Raw genomic sequence first — 17,500 nt, 5'->3', positions numbered from 1 at the left:
GCGTGCGTGCGTGCGTGCGTGCACACACACACACGCACGCACGCACGCATGCACGCACACGCGCACACACACACACACACACACACACACACACACACATACACGCACAAACTCAAAACTACAGTGTTTTTTGGTCCTATTAGGGATCTCTCAATCTTGTCGTCACTCATCATCACACTAGTAGAGCGACCAGAATAAGACCATTTAACCCATTAAACCAGTGTGGTTTAGAGAAAGCCTCTCTCTCTCTCTTCTCCATACAGTCTCTCTGTCTCTCTCTCTCTCCCTCTCTCTGTCTCTCTCTCTCTCTCTCTCTCTCTCTATATGGCAGACCTCTCTCTGCCGGAGGAGTGTGAGAGAGCGTTTAGGTTGAATCAGTCTTTGTTTCAGAAGGTCAGTGTGTCGCCCCCTACTCGATACACATTCCAGGGCTAGCGAGGAGGGGGAGTCGTTCCGGTTCACTAGAGGGTGGGTCCAAAGTGCTGACGTTCTCGGGTCGTAGGGTTCTCTCGTTATCATCGGGGCTCTTCCGCTGATGTCCCCCCCCCCTCTCCGTCACGAGAGGCAGGTGTGAAACTCGCACACCCACCCAGATGAGGCGGCTCGCACGGTTCATGTCCGATCGATCGGGTCTGACGGAACGAACCATCAGAACCTGGCTTGTTGTACCTCTCTCTCTCTCCAGACTCTTTTTTTCTTTTTTTTTTTTGGTTCTGGACTTAAACTGGACTTAAACCGCATCTTTCCAAGTGGCAGAGTGGGCAGAGTGGCAGAGGTGGCAGAACTCATAGCTCCTATATCCTCTGCCGGCACCAGTAAGTAGTACCCAATGGGCGTCGGCCTACTGGGCTAGCTCCTCCTCCTCCTCCTCTCACAAGGGACAGGTTAATACACAGAGCCAGGGCTCCGCCTCTTGTTTCTCTCCCATCCCTTGATGATGGGGCCCCCTCTGGTTGCCCCCGGAGACGCTGGACTCTGCCCGGTGACAGTGACCAGAGGGACAGCCGGGGTCGGTCGGTGGTGGTGGGAGGCTTCCCCCCCCTGTTGGTAGTTTCTTCTTCTTTCTATCTATCTGTCTTATCTGTCCGTCGCTAGGGCACGATAGCCACGCCCTCCGCGCTGACCAGCTGGCCCGTGGTCGGCTCGTAGGTCCCGGCCTGGTAGAACAGGTCGTTGGCGGCGCCGGGTTTGCGGCGACGCATCAGGTGCTGGTACTCCGCCATGCTGACCACCTGGCAGCGGTGGGAGATGGTCTGCACGTCGTTCTCGTCCTCGTGACTCGACTGGTACAAGGCATTCTGGGTAAAAGGGGAGGAGAGGGAAAAATGTATGGTTTGATTAAATGGTAAAATGGTAAACGGTTGCATTTATATATATAGCGATTTTATCCAAAGTGCTTTGCAATTTGTTCCTCACATTTTTATTAGGGATGTCAAAGTTAATGCTTTAACTTTGGAGATTAATTTTAATTATTTAAAGCGTTAAACATTTTTTTAAATCTAGATTAATCTATGGAGTGAAACATTTTCATTATGGATGCTCGATATTGGCTTTTTTACTGATACCGATATACCGATATTGTCCAACTCTTAATTTCCGATACCGATATCAACCGATATCAACCGATACTGATATATGCAGGGTTTCCCCCCCCAAAAAAACGGAATAATTTCAGGTAATTAAAATTACTTATTACATGGCGTTTTCACATTCGCCGAAATGCTTGCTTGTGATTGGTCAACAGCCCCCCGACTGCGGTCATTATTTTTCAATAATGACCGCAGATTTTTCAATAATGACCGCAGAGCGCAGCTGTTCGCAATCAAGCCCACTGACACACTGTTTCAGTGCAATTAGACACTGCCGTGCCGGCGATGACAGGGGGCGGAGCGACGAGCGGAGCCAGAACACAGAGGCTGCCCGCGATAATAATAATCACTTTATTTGGGCTGACAGAGCCACAGAACAACTGCGATTTGTCAAATGAATTAGGTATATTGTTAGTAAGTTAGCCATGTAATAAGCGGGATAATGTATAGCCTACTCGGTCATTGTCGCAAAATAATTGACCTTCACTACGTTTAAAACACCTTGGCGCGGCGCCTCGGTATTTTAAACTCCGTGTCGGTCAATTATTTTGCGACAATGACCTCGTAGCCATACATTATCCCTTACATATCTCTTGTTGTGGAATTAACACAACATTATGCATACTTTTGACAATAAATAAAATCAGAATTTGTTCTTACTTGCTTGCCTGGGTAAATAAAGGTTATAGAAATGTAAAAAAAAAAAAAAAAATTTAATAAAAAAAGAAAATTGAAAACCGATACCGATATTTTCCGATATCACATTTTAATGCCGATATCGACCGATAATATAGAAAAATGCGATTTTTAATCTAGATTAATCTAGATTAATTACAGAAAATTGTGAGATGAATTAGTAAAAAAAAGAAAAATCTATTGACAGCCCTAATTTTTACCCACTCACTCACACACACACCGACGGCGGAGGGCGACCATGCAAGGTGCCAACCTGCTCATCGGGAGCAGTTAGGGGGTTAAGTGCTCAACGACTGCTCTACCTCTCGCCCCGTAATATTAATAATAATATCTGTCTATTCTGATGGCTATGTGCGTCTGACTATTATTTTGATTGAGCGTCAAGAATGTGCTCTCGTGGCTGACTGACCATGTCTTCATCACCCGCTGGGAACGTACTCAGAGACGGTGCACGTTTACTCAAAGTCCTCTCCACCAAACCTGCAGTGCCGAGACAGTTTATTGTATATAAATAAATTCCTGCTTTTTCTATTCTGTTAATTGTTGCTTTTTATTCCTTTATACTAGGGCTGTCCCCGACTAAGAATTTGGATAGTCGACTTTGATAATAATAATAAACAAATTTAAGTATAATTTCTTTTATTTATTTTTTTATCATTCCATTTGGGCTGTGGGTGTGGGGGGTGCTTAATGTCTGAAGGAGTCGACTGAAGGCTTCTTGTTCTCTGCAAAAGCATGCAATTGGTCCACTGATGGATACATCTTGATATTTGTCTAGTCTAGTGTGTTCATTAGATGGTGGAATCCTCTTTCAGTGCCTCTGTGCCTGTTTTCGTAGGCAGTTAGCCTTGCTGGTATGCGTCGTGCCATTAGCGTTAGCCACGCTTCTAGGCCTCTTTTCTTTTGGAAAGAATGACATATATATATATTTTTTTAACAAAAAATAATTTATAATATTATTATTATATATATATTTTTTGCATTCGACTAAGAGGTTGGCCAGTCGACTACGACGGCTCCTTTCGATCGATTCGTCGACTACTATTCGACTAATAGGGGTCAGCCCTACTTTATACTGTGGAGCGAACGGAGAGAGTAAGAAGAATTCCATTGTACTCGTTGCATAATATGGAGAATAAAACGAGCTGAATCTGAGACAAAGGAAATGTAAAAATTAGGGATGCTCGATATTGGCTTTTTTACCGATACCGATATACCGATATTGTCCAACTCTTAATTTCCGATACCGATATCAACCGATATCAACCGATACCGATATATGCAGGGTTCCCCCCCCCCCCCCCCCCCCCCAAAAAATGGAATAATTTCAGGTAATAATTAACATTACATATATCTTGTTGTGGAATTAACACAACATTATGCATACTTTTGACAATAAATCAAATCAGAATTTGTTCTTACTTGCTTGCCTGGGTAAATAAAGGTTATAGAAATGTAAAAAAGAAAAAAAGAATTTTAATTAAAAAAAATATTGAAGACCGATACCGATATTTTCCGATATCACATTTTAATGCCAATATCGGCCGATAATATCGGTAGGCCAATACTATCGGACATCCCTAGTAAAAATCTAAATATTTCTCAAAAGGGAATAATAGTGCATCCCGCCTTGCATTCCGCCATTCGCATTATTACACGCCCCCTAGAATTCACACTGCGTTCATGCGAGACCCCCCCCCCCACCGTACCTTGCCGTCTCGGTGCCTCTTGCCCAGGCGCGTCTCCTCCGGGTGGTAGAACCACTTGACCCGCACCACCATGCTGGAGGACCAGGACTCCCACAGGCTCTCCACCCGCCCCACGTAGGGCAGCTGGGGCCGCCCCTGGGACAGGAACACGGCGCAGTCCCCCACACGCACCGTCTCCCCGCCGCCCCCCCGCACGATGGCCTTGTAGAACAGCTTCCGGGCCTTGCCCTTCAGACCCCTCCTCTGTTGGGGGGGGGGGGGAGACGGAGGAGAGGGAAGTGTTTAGCGTTCTGAGATTTTACTCCTTTAATAAAGTACTCCGTGTAATAGTGTGTAATAGTGTGTAATAGTGTAATAGTGTGCTAGTGTAATAGTGTAATAGTGTGTAATAGTGTAATAGTGTGTAATAGTGTAATAGTGTGTAATAGTGTAATAGTGTAATAGTGTGTAATAGTGTAATAGTGTGTAATAGTGTAATAGTGTAATAGTGTGTAATAGTGTCTATTACACTATTACACACTATTACACTATTACACTATTGAACTTGAACTTACACTATTACACTATTACACACTATTACACTATTACACACTATTACACTATTACACACTATTACACTATTACACTATTACACACTATTACACTATTACACTATTGAACTTGAACTTACACTATTACACTATTACACACTATTACACTATTACACACTATTACACTATTACACTATTACACACTATTACACTATTACACTATTGAACTTGAACTTACTCTATTACACTATTACACACTATTACACTATTACACTAGCACAGTATTACACTATTACACTATTACACACTAGCACACTATTACACTATTACACTATTACACTAGCACTCTATTACACTATTACACACTATTACACTATTACACTATTACACTATTACACTATTACACTATTACACTAGCACTCTATTACACTATTACACACTAGCACACTATTACACTATTACACTAGCACACTATTACACACTATTACACACTATTACACACTATTACACACTATTACACTATTACACTAGCACACTATTACACACTATTACACACTATTACACACTATTACACTATTACACTAGCACACTATTACACACTATTACACACTATTACACTATTACACTATTGAACTTGAACTTACACTATTACACTATTACACACTATTACACTATTACACACTATTACACTATTACACTATTACACACTATTACACTATTACACTATTGAACTTGAACTTACACTATTACACTATTACACACTATTACACTATTACACTAGCACAGTATTACACTATTACACTATTACACACTAGCACACTATTACACTATTACACTATTACACTAGCACTCTATTACACTATTACACACTATTACACTATTACACTATTACACTATTACACTATTACACTATTACACTATTACACTAGCACTCTATTACACTATTACACACTAGCACACTATTACACTATTACACACTATTACACACTATTACACTATTACACTAGCACACTATTACACACTATTACACACTATTACACACTATTACACACTATTACACTATTACACTAGCACACTATTACACACTATTACACACTATTACACACTATTACACTATTACACTAGCACACTATTACACACTATTACACACTATTACACACTATTACACTATTACACTATTACACTAGCACACTATTACACACTATTACACACTATTACACACTATTACACACTATTACACTATTACACTAGCACACTATTACACCTTAAAGTACCCGTTAGACACTTTAAACACTTTTAACACCACACCATATTTTTTATCTATTTATTACAAAAGGATTTGCACGATATCCATAGCTCATTTCTTTTTTTTGTGCTTTTTTTTTTTTTACCTCATTGTTTGCATTTTTTATACTTTAGGTTGTACTTTAGTTTGTATATTTTGTATATTTTGTAGAGTGGTTGGACTTTATTGTTTTGACTTTTTTACTGTATGAAGCACATTCTCAGGGGGCTCATACAGAACCAAGCATTTCACTGTAATGTACTTTATATGTGACAAATAAAACAAAACTTGAACGTGTTATATACGCCTAATATATGGGGGGCGATTAAATGTAGGATGAGTGTGTGTTTACGTGCACCTTCTAATGTTCCTGTTGAGCTCTTATAGATGGAATAAGGTTCACATCCAAATCACCAACAGGAGACAAATGGAACATTGCGAGTATTATCACCATGGAAACAGAACTATAGGCATGCCTACTTATCCCGGCAAGTATCATATCTGATCATCATCATTATCATATTATATCTTAGCCTATATTAGGCATATTTTAACAATCACATTCTGGTTCCTCATATAGGATATGAGTTTATGGGCTATGGGGTTTACATGTGCCAACTCAAAGACCCTCAGTGTGACCTGAGTAACAATGTAATATTAATGTGCTCGTAAAAAGACGTCAATGTCAGCTTTTCAATTTAAATGAATATAGAATGGAATATATCAAAATAAATCTTCATATTATATATTATTCATGTATCCTCATCAATTATTATTACTATTATTATCAATATTATTACTATTATTATCATTATTATTTTTATTATTAGTGTTATTGTTATTGTTATTGTTATTATTATTATTATTAGTGTTGTTGTTGTTATGGTTATTATTATCATTATTATTATTATTATTATTATTATTATTATTATTATTATTATTATTATTATTATTATTATTATTATTATTATTATTGTTGTTGTTGTTGTTGTTGTTGTTATTAGTGTTGTTATGGTTATTATTGTTGTTGTTGTTGTTATTGTTATTGTTATTATTATTATTATTATTATTATTATTATTATTATTATTATTATTATTAGTGTTATTAGTGTTATTATTATTATTATTATTATTATTATTATTATTATTATTATTATTATTATTATTATTATTATTATTATTATTATTATTATTATTATTATTATTAGTGTTATTAGTGTTATTATTATTAGTGTTGTTATTATTATTATTATTATTATTATTATTATTATTATTATTATTATTATTATTATTATTATTATTATTATTATTATTATTATTATTAGTGTTATGGTTATTATTATTAGTGTTATTATTATTAGTGTTATGGTTATTATTATTAGTGTTATTATTATTATTATTATTATTATTATTATTATTATTATTATTATTATTATTATTATTATTATTATTATTATTATGGTTATTATTATTATTACCTGTGTGGGGTTCCCAGACCAGGTCCACAGCTGGCGCCCCGGCAGCGGAGCGGCCATGTTGGGCAGAGCGTCCGGGGAGGCCAGCCTCTGTCTCTTGGCTGAGCTCTGCTCCTTGGAGGCAGCAGGAGGCTTGGGCTGCTGGCCGACGGGCCCGGCCTGGTTCTGGTTCTGGTTCTGAGGCCCGGCCTGGCTCTGGTTCTGGCTCTGGCTCTGGCTCTGGGCGTGCGGAGCGCCCTCTCTCCTCTTCAGGTGGCTTCTGGCCGCGCTGCTGTTCCCAACGCCACTTCCTTTGGTTACATATCCCTTCCTGTCTTCTCTCTCCGACCTCTCTGTCCTCACCTTTGACCCGGCCATGGCCGCCGACTTGGTCACGTAGCCGTGAGCCGGAGCCGAGGCGGCGACGGAGGAGGGGGGGCTGGGGGCGGCGGGGTCGGGGGTCAGCAGGTCAGCAGAGGAGGTCATGTTCTGTCTGCGCTTCTGCTTGTCCTGCTGGAGCAGCGCGCGGCGCAGCAACACGGACGACGTCTCCTCGTCGGAGGAGTAGGACGAGTCGTTGTCCGAGGAGCAGACGGACGAGGAGGAGAGGGAGCCGGAGGACGAGGAGGAGGAGGAGGACGAGGAGGAGCAGACGGAGAGGCGGGAGGAGAGGAAACGGCCCCCGCCGCGGAGGGACGTCGTGACCGCCCCCGCCGCCGACGCCCTTCGCCGCTGCGCCTCCACCACGACTCGACCGCCGCCGCCATCCTCGTCGTCGTCTTCGTCGAGCTCGGAGTAGGAGCTGGGCCCCCCGTCGCTGGGGCAGTCCAGCTTGTAGTCGCCGCCCTGCCCTGCGAGGGGAGGAGGGGACGAGAGGAGGCCCTTCCTCAGGGGCGCAGTGCCCTTCAGGAGGACCTCGCTCCTGGCTCCTCCTCGCTCTCTCTCTCCTCCTCCTCCCTTCTTCCCCTCCTTCACCAGCAGGGTGGGGTGGGTGTATCTGAGCGACGCTCCGCCCTCGGGGGCGATGCCCCCCTTGCCTCCTTTTCCCCCCCCGCTCCCCCCGCTGAGACGAAGGAGGGCCTTGCCGTTCTTCGTCTTCGGGGAGGTCACGCCCTCGTGGTCCAGCTTCACCAGGAACTGCTTCCTGTCGCTGCTACGTTCGTTACTCGGCTTCCTGTTGTTGCCAGAGACCGTCGTCGCCATGGCGGCGGCGGAGGAGGAGGAGGAGGAGGAGGAGGGGTCCCTGACGCCCACCAGAGGAGTTACCGTGGTAACCGCGGCTCGTCCAGCTCCGGAGGAGGAGTTCCCGTTCCCGCCGCTTCCGAAGGCGGCGTAGCCGTTGGCGATGCTGCTGAAGGAGTCGACCTCGAAGGGGGAACCGAAGATGCCTTTGAGGGGGGGGGCCGGGGCCCCAACGGGGGTGTGGTGATGGGGGGCGGGCCGGTGGAACACCACGCCCATGTCTCGCTCTCGAATCCTGCGCTGGGTTGTTTTACGGGACGTCCCGTTGAAGAGGAAGAAGTCCACCGGGGGCCTCTTCCTGGGGGCCGACCAGCTCAACAGGGACGCGCTGCCCTGGGTCGCGGCCTCGGGCACAGGGGTGACGACGACCTTGGGCACGGAGTGGATCTTCTTAGGCCTGCCGACTGAAAAGGCAAAACCAGAAACGGAGAAGACTTTAACACTATAGCACAGCCGACAAGGGGGTCACATGACCCCTAGGCATTTTTTTTCTTTTTTTTTTATCTTTTTCCCCCTCCTTTTTCCTCCGATTTTCTCCCATCCCAATGTTAGTCGTTATGCCAATTCCCAATCCCCTTCCTGGTCGCTGCACACTCTACCCCCCACAGTCGGTCTGGGAGAGTGGAGGCTACCACGTGCTTCCTCCGACACACGTCCAGCCAATCAACCGCTTCTTTTCACCTGGCAGCGCGGATCCTCCCTGAGAGGGCGTAGCGTGTGGAAGGATCACACTATCCCCCTCAAGTCCTATCCGCGCTTAGCAGGCGCCCCGACCGAACTGTAGGAGTCGCTGTTTACAACGACCCGGACCCACCCCGCCAGCTTTCCCACCCTCTAATACAGCCAATTGTATTAGTGTGAACGGCCAGCCAAGCTGGTGACAACCCCGGAGCTGTGAGCTGGATTCGAACAGGCAAATCCTAGCGTCTCCGGGGTTGGTGACGAACGCAATCTCCGCTACGCCACCTGACCGCCCATGACCCCTAGGCATTTTCAATAGATGTATATCCTCGTCACTCGGTCGAGCTCCAGCTCTGTCACTCAATGACTTTTCCTAAAAGTACCCGTTTTATCTGCAGCACGGTTTTTCTGACATTTCAAAATGACTTCAGGAAAATGGAATTAGAACGTTTTTTTTTCAGCTATTTCTGCTGAGCGGCCACCTCCTTCTCCCTCCTTGACCCTCCCTCCCTTTCACTCTCCCTCCCTCTCCCTCTCTCTTTCTCCCTCTCTTTCCCTCTCTCTATACCTCCCTCTCCCTCTCTCTCTCCCTCCCTTTCTCCTTCTCCCTCTCTTTCCCTCTCTCTATACCTCCCTCTCCCTCCTTCTCACTTCCTCTCCCTCCCTCCCTCCCTCTCTCCCTCTCCCTCCCTCCCTTTCACCTTCTCCTTCTCCTTCTCCTTCTCCCTCCCTCCCTCCCTCCCTCCCTCCCTCCCTCCCTCCCTCCCTCCCTCCCTCCCTCCCTCCCTCCCTCCCTCCCTCCCTCCCTCCCTCCCTCCCTCATTGACCCTCCCTCCCTCCCTCCCTCCCTCCCTCCCTCCCTCCCTCCCTCCCTCCCTCCCTCCCTCCCTCATTGACCCTCCCTCCCTCATTGACCCTCCCTCCCTCCCTCCCTCCCTCCCTTCTCTCCCTCCCATCTCCATTCTAAAAGGCTGTCGGGTCATCTGACCCGTTCCCGGCGGGAATCAGTGTCATTTTCTCCCCATGGCTGTGCTGGTGTTAATAAGAGAGAACCATCTATCTGGATAAACAGAACTGACATGAAGCATGAAGTAGAAGCTTTAGAGAGAGAGAATTAAATTAAATGTTGTTTATCCGGCTGATCTTATCGGTTTAGCCAGGTAAGGTGCACCGTATCCATTTGTCATCCAAACAATAGGAAACCTGGTAAACCTGTCTCTACCTCGGGGCCCTGAGTTAGCCGCGGCGAGCTATGTGTGAATGCTGTTCCACTGGGTAGTAATTTGCATCACTGACACATTGTACAGTAATGATTAATGGGGGGCCCAACATTGAGAACATGTTCAATTGTATAAATAATGTATGAAATAGTCATCTATGTCGACACTCTGTGTTTATTCATCCCCATTTTGGTACAGTATGTGCTCTTCTTTTTTTTACGACTAACTGGAAGACACTCCATGCTCTCCATGCTTCATGCTCTGTAAATAACTATGTACAAATACCGTGATTAGGGATGGGTACCTTTCACATTTGAACCGATACCGGTACCTGTGAATCGATACCGGTACCCAACGGTACCTTTTTTCGGTACTTTAGTCTCAAGAAATTTAATTGACCTACCTCAGTCGTAAAAAAAAAAATCCAAACTTCAAATAACTACAATTTCGACAGTTTTCGGCTTGTCATTGCTCCGACTGCTTTGTTGTTGAATCAAGTCAAATCCTAGGTAAGCATATATTGTGCGTGTGAACGTTGACATGAAAAGAAAAAAGTAAAAAAAAAAGTAAAAAAAAAAAAATTAATAAAAATATTTCTTTTTATTTTTTATTTTATTTTTTTTTCGGTTTCTCACTTGATTCGATACTCGGTAGTACCGACGTGTTTCGGTTCGGTACCTCAAAAGTACCGAATTCGGTACCCATCCCTAACCGTGATGTCCCACTATGTTACCTGTTTATTGCACAATGTTGTCCGTTGGATTCTATTATATGTTGTACTACTGTATTGCACATCGTTGCGGGCAAGACCCCCCGCATTTCATTGTATACTTGTATGCCGTGACAAATAAAACTCTTGACTTGACTTGACTTGAAATAGTTGTTTTACAGGTGGAAGGAACACTTGTATCGTAAAAATATAAATGCCTTGTTTTGAGGATGTGACTGCAGGCTTAAACCGTGTCCGCGTGTTCGAGTGTGTGTGTGTGTGTGTGTGTGTGCGTGCGTGTGCGTATGTGTGCGTGCGTGTGTGTAAACGCGTGAGCACGAGCGAAGCTGGTTAGACGGGGAAGCTGTTCAACTCAGAGGCACCCGGCTGCTTCAGACAGTTTGTCTTCGGGCTACGGCGTCTACTGTGTCTGAATGATGTCCGGCCGCGGTGAGTGACATGATGACTGGCAATTCTTCAGGCAGCCATCTCAAGTGAATGGGGGAAAGACTGGCACCGTTTAAATAGATGAGACAGCTTGTGGCCCATATTTCTCTCACACAGCATCTATCTGAGTGATGTGATCTCTACACGGTTGGATGAGATCATCATTTGTTTGAATTATTAAGAATGAACGTGAGTGTACGTACGTACGGCCATGATGGGTTCACAGGGGGCCGTTTCCCGAGATCAAATACGGGGCTCTTATCTTATCCTAACAACCTCCGCCCCCCCCCCCCCCCCACTCCCCCCGTGTACATTTATAAGAGAACGTAAAGCAGGCCTTGGATATGAACTGAAACATGCCTCTCCGACGAGCACATTCGTTCTCTCTGACTTCAATTTGCAACTGCTCTCAGGAAACTCTCTCTCTCTCTCTCTCTCTCTCTCTCTCTCTCTCTCTCTCTCTCTCTCTCTCTCTCTCTCTCTCTCTCTCTCTCTCTCTTTACATTACTTAGTTACATTATAACTCTTTACATTCGATTTATACTACTTAGTTTATGTCGGGAGCGAGGGTTCTCCCACAAGGTGAAAGGTCGGTGAACGTCTTTCCGTGTCGCTGATGTGCCTTTTCAAGCCTTCCCATCAGGCATCATCAGTTATTATCCACATTGGCACAATGAGCGCATTTGCTTCGTTAATCCATGGTGCGTTTGTTTCGTTAATCCGGGGTGGTGGGGCCCCTTTCAAGTGAAACAGGTGAAACATACAGTAACTAAGGCCACCTGTATGAGTTCTAATGAATTCTAACGTCCTGATCCCTCACCTGGTCTCTTCTCCAGAGGCCTCCCTGCTGCTGACTCCCCATTGGCTGGTTTCTCTGTGGGCGTGTCTCTCCTCTCTGCGTGAACTCCGTCGCCCGCGGCGCCCGGGTGAGGTCAGGAGGGCTGGCGAGGGCTCCGCACCTGGCAGAGAGGAGGTGATTTAAAGAGGACATTATTGTGTTATCTTTTCAGCCATTTTCAAAGACTTTCTTGAATCTGTGGGAAGATATTTGTTACGTATCTCTGCAAAGAAACTGGTTTAAATCTCGCATTGAACCTGCTGTTTTTGGTAGGTGTAGCAACGCACCACATTTGTTAATTAAATTTTTTACTCACCCCATGAGTAAAAGTGTTATGGTTTGTAACCGACCCCAATCGCACAACACAAGACAGGTATGATGGTTTGCCAAGAAACAGATATTTATTTAGAACAGGGAAAAAGGGCACTGTCCCTTTAAGGGAGAAAACACAAAACCTGGAATAACACAAGAGGGGAAGGTAAAGTGCCTTTAAGAGGCGGGCAGGAAAGGGAACACTATGGGAAGGTAAGGGAACGCCTAAGGGAAGGTTAAGGGAACGCCTAGGGAACATAGGAACTAGAGACTAGGAGAACTAGTGACAAGGAACTAGGTGGAACTAGAAGGGGAGAACTTGGGACAGGAACTAGGTGGAACTAGAAGGGGAGAACTTGGGACAGGAACTAGGTGGAACTAGAAGGGGAGAACTTGGGACAGGAACTAGGTGGAACTAGAAGGGGAGAACTTGGGACAGGAACTAGGTGGAACTAGAAGGGGAGAACTAGGGACAGGAACTAGGTGGAACTAGAAGGGGAGAACTTGGGACAGGAACTAGGTGGAACTAGAAGGGGAGAACTTGGGACAGGAACTAGGAACAGAGAACCGCGGAGGCGGGCTGGGGACAGGGAGGAACTGGGGACTGGTGGGAAAACATCTGGGCCGCTCTGCAGAACAGAGGAGAGGGTTAATATTCAAAGGGAACAAACAGAGCAGATGCAGAACAGTCCAAATAACAAAGTAACAAAGTAAATACTATCTTCGTGTGAACAAACACACAGTGGGAGATGGAATGTCCAAAATAATATCCACGAGAGAACAAAACAGAGTGGGAGATGAAATGTCCAAACTAATTACTAAGAGAGAACTAACGGAGGCAATACGCTGAGTGAGTGACATCACAATCAAAACTCACCCAGGCGTATGCGTAAAGGTACAGGGACAGCAGCGGGAACGGGGGCAAGGGCACTACGCTGAGTGAGTGACATCACAATCAAAACTCACCCAGGCGTATGCGTAAAGGTACAGGGACAGCAACGGGAACGGGGGCAAGGGCACTACGCTGAGTGAGTGACATCACAATCAAAACTCACCCAGGCGTATGCGTAAAGGTACAGGGACAGCAACGGGAACGGGGGCAAGGGCACTACGCTGAGTGAGTGACATCACAATCAAAACTCACCCAGGCGTATGCGTAAAGGTACAGGGACAGCAACGGGGCGAGGGCATCGCCACCGGGTGGCTGGCTGTCCGAGCCGAGGGACAGAGTGCTGGAACAGTGGCGGTGACGAGGGAGTCGTCCACCGGGTAGCCGACTGTCGGAGCCGAGGAACAGAGTGCTGGAACAGTGGCGGTGACGAGGGTGTCGTCCACCGGGTAGCCGCTGTCGGAGCCGAGGAACAGAGTGCGCGCCACACCTTGGTGTGCGCGTCGGAACAGAGAGCTGGAACAGTGGCGGTGTCGAGGATGTCGTCCACCGGGTAGCCGCTGTCGGAGCCGAGGAACAGAGTGCGCGCCACACCTTGGTGTGCGCGTCGGAACAGTGGCGATGGCGAGAGCGTCGTCCACCGGGTAGCCGCTGTCGGAGCCGAGGAACAGAGTGCGCGCCACACCTTGGTGTGCGCGTCGGAACAGTGGCGATGGCGAGAGCGTCGTCCACCGGGTAGCCGCTGTCGGAGCCGAAGAACAGAGTGCGCGCCACACCTTGGTGTGCGCGTCGGAACAGTGGCGGTGGCGAGAGCGTCGTCCACCGGGTAGCCGCTGTCGGAGCCGAGAGACGCATCGGGGTGCGTCTGCGAGGAGGAGTGTGCCAAGCACGAAGGTCTAGAAGATGCGCGTCTGTGCGCTGGTACGGAGGAGCGTGCCAAGCTCGAAGGTCTGGAAGATGCGCGTCAGTGCGCTGGTACGGAGGAGCGTGCCAAGCTCGAAGGTCTGGAAGATGCGCGTCTGTGCGCTGGGACGGAGGAGCGTGCCAAGCTCGAAGGTCTGGAAGATGCGCGTCTGTGCGCTGGGACGGAGGAGCGTGCCAAGCTCGAAGGTCCGGGAGATGCGCGTTGGTCTAGATGTGCGTCAGGACGAACAGCTGCGCTGGGGTCTGCAGTGGAGCGCTGGGGTGCCTCCCGTGGAAGTTACAGGGAGCGCAGAACAGTCTCCTCCACAGGCTACGGCGACAGTAGACGAAGGCTGGAGCAAACATCTCAAGGCTGGAGAGATCCATCTTACAGCATTGGTAGACCAGAGGATCTCCCGAAAGAGTCTAGATGTTAGAGAATATGACTCAGCATGAATACAACACGACCCCACGCCAAAACGAGGGGAAGCGCCCTGGTATTTAAAGCCCACAGGGGGACTAATTAGCCTGCCATCACAGGTGCGAGAGATAATAGAATATCAAACAGGTGTGGCCACTAAGGGTAAGGAACGAGAGGGTGGGGGCTAGAGAGAGTGAGTAGGGAATTCCTAACAGTAGGCTTAAAGAAGACAGAGAAAAGGTAGTGAGCAGCGGGCAAAACCTCACAAAAAGACGTGTACAAAGCACAGCTAATAACCTATTGACTCATTCTGCGTCATCGCTTAAGTGCGCGAGAGGGCGCTAGAATGCCACCGCTTTAATCAATGGGGGACTGCGAGATTTGCGAGTGCTTAAAATATATCTTAAATTATAGCTATGGTTCTAATACACCGGTCGATTATCAGTGAGTTGCTTCCAGTCGACATGTACGAAACGGATAGTTTTTTCATCCGTACATTTCCGTTTTATACCGTTTTGAATATGAGTATAGTTTTGGTGATTCTTAGTAATTCCAGGAAAAGAGGCGATAATAGCCCTTTAGTGGAATACACTAAACACGTTGTCATTTTTCGCCTGATTATCGAATCTTCCTGAAATCAACGCTAGATCATCATTATTATCCTTCCTCGTGCAAGAATGAAAAGAGCCCTGGACCACGGCGCCCCCCCCCCCCCCCCCCTCCTGCACCCAATGGCACACACCCACACACACAGAGACAGCGTCGATCGGGGTAGAAATAAATATCAGATCAACGATCAAATTTATATATAGTGTTCTTACCTTGTATCTGATGCAATGCAAAAGAAATAATCCAATTATCTGATCGCCATTCCAAATACTGCTCGCGGAGGTCCGTACCACATTACCGACCGTTACACATGAACGGGCGGGCGGGCGGGGTTACTGTTCCATGCCATCGTTGTATAGACCTACCTCGCCTGAGTATTTAAACCTCGCCCGCACGGCTAGGATCGTCCCAGAAAAGAAACTACACCATTCCCAATGGAGTGCGGCGAGGGCCGCACCCGGGGACCAATCCAAGTGCTCCTGCCCGTCTTCGTCAGGGACGCGACAGCGTCAGCAATCTGTTCTGCATGTTTTTCCATTGTTTTTTTTTCTCTCCATTGCACGGGGAGAACATGCAAACTCCACACAGAAAGGCCCGGGAGATACCCCACCTGGGTACCTGGCAACGCGGAAACCTGGTCCCCAAGCGGGAATCGAACCCTGGACCTTCTTGCTGTGAGGCGACAGTGTTAACCACTACACCACCATATATCTTCCTCCCCCCTCCTTCTCTTTATACTTACAGTGGATCTGGTATCCTGGGGGCAGCAGTCTGACGTTGGGGAGTGAGATCCTTCCTCTGTCTCCGTCATCAAACTCCACCATCACATTGCCCTCCTTCTCCTCTTCACCGGGACCTCCTAGAGGATGACCACGCCACACAGAGAGGGTGTTATCCCATGTATACAGGAGTATGTGTGTACATGTGTGTGTGTGTGTGAAACCGGTCTTATTTGACATGCCCTGGGTGGGAGTTGAACCCCGGTCTCCCGCGCCGCGGGCGACATCGCAGACCACTATACCAAGAGGTGAACTCACTTCTTGCTTCCGGGTCTGGATGCCTTTTAAGGGGGAGTGACTGTGGATATACTCGCGGTACCTCCGTTACATGTGCTTGTGTGTGTGTGTGTGTGTGTGTGTGTGTGTGTGTGTGTGTGTGTGTGTGTGTGTGTGTGTGTGTGTGTGTGTGTGTGTGTGTGTGTGTGTGTGTGTGTGTGTGTGTGTGTGTGTGTGCGTGTGCTTGTGCTTGTGTGTGTGTGTGGTCGCTCACCTCTGTGCACATATCCAGGGTAGAGGCAGCGAGAGCGCTCGGTCCAGTAGGCACACACCCGCGTGCCCGCGGTCAAGATGGCCTCCGTCTGAGGCCGCACATCTAGTACCTGAACACACACACACACACGGACACACACACACACCACACACACACACACACACACCACACAGTATAAACAACACGCCCAACAGTAAGAGCATCTTCCTCTGGTTATTATGGGTTGGATGATCTAGTGGCTTCCATACGTACCGCTTCCTGCAGGAGTTGTTCTAAAGAGTAGATCCTGGGTCTGTTCCCGCGCTCCCCTTCAATAACAACACTGAATCTGAGAGAGAGAGAGAGAGAGAGAGAGAGAGAGAGAGAGAGAGAGAGAGAGAGAGAGAGAGAGAGAGAGAGAGAGAGAGAGAGAGAGAGAGTAAGGGGGGGGTAAGAAAGATGGGGGAAGGGGAGAGGGAGGGAGAGTAAAAGAAGGGGGGCAGAGAGAGTGAGAGAGGGGGGTGGGGGGAGGGAGAGAGGCAGAAAGAGAGGAGTGAGAGGGGGTGGGGAGAGAGAGGGAGGGAGGGGAGTAAGAAAGAGGGGCGCAGAGAGGGAGGGAGAGAGAGGGGGGTGGGGGGAGAGAGGGAGATAAAGAGAGTGAGAGGGTGGGGAAGAGAAAAGAAGGAGAGTAAGAGAGGGGGGCAGAGAGAGTAAGAAG

General features: G+C 47.1%; 1 protein-coding gene across 1 annotated transcript; it reads right to left on the bottom strand.

The window, feature by feature from the left end:
• Positions 1-81: 81 nt before the first annotated feature.
• Positions 82-17,131, bottom strand: LOC311248635 (BAH and coiled-coil domain-containing protein 1-like; the record flags this gene model as incomplete). Its single annotated transcript, XM_084339490.1, is given in 8 exon segments — positions 82-1,298; positions 3,995-4,237; positions 7,288-8,909; positions 12,383-12,450; positions 12,452-12,521; positions 16,277-16,393; positions 16,804-16,912; positions 17,056-17,131. Coding segments are annotated over 8 exon segments (2,512 nt in total), but the record flags the coding sequence as incomplete, so codon positions are not given.
• Positions 17,132-17,500: the final 369 nt, after the last annotated feature.

Source organism: Notolepis coatsorum (assembly GCF_963971535.1).
Source record: "Notolepis coatsorum genome assembly, contig: SCAFFOLD_646, whole genome shotgun sequence".
Taxonomy (NCBI): domain Eukaryota; kingdom Metazoa; phylum Chordata; class Actinopteri; order Aulopiformes; family Paralepididae; genus Notolepis; species Notolepis coatsorum.
This window is presented reverse-complemented; position numbering and strand designations above follow the sequence as displayed.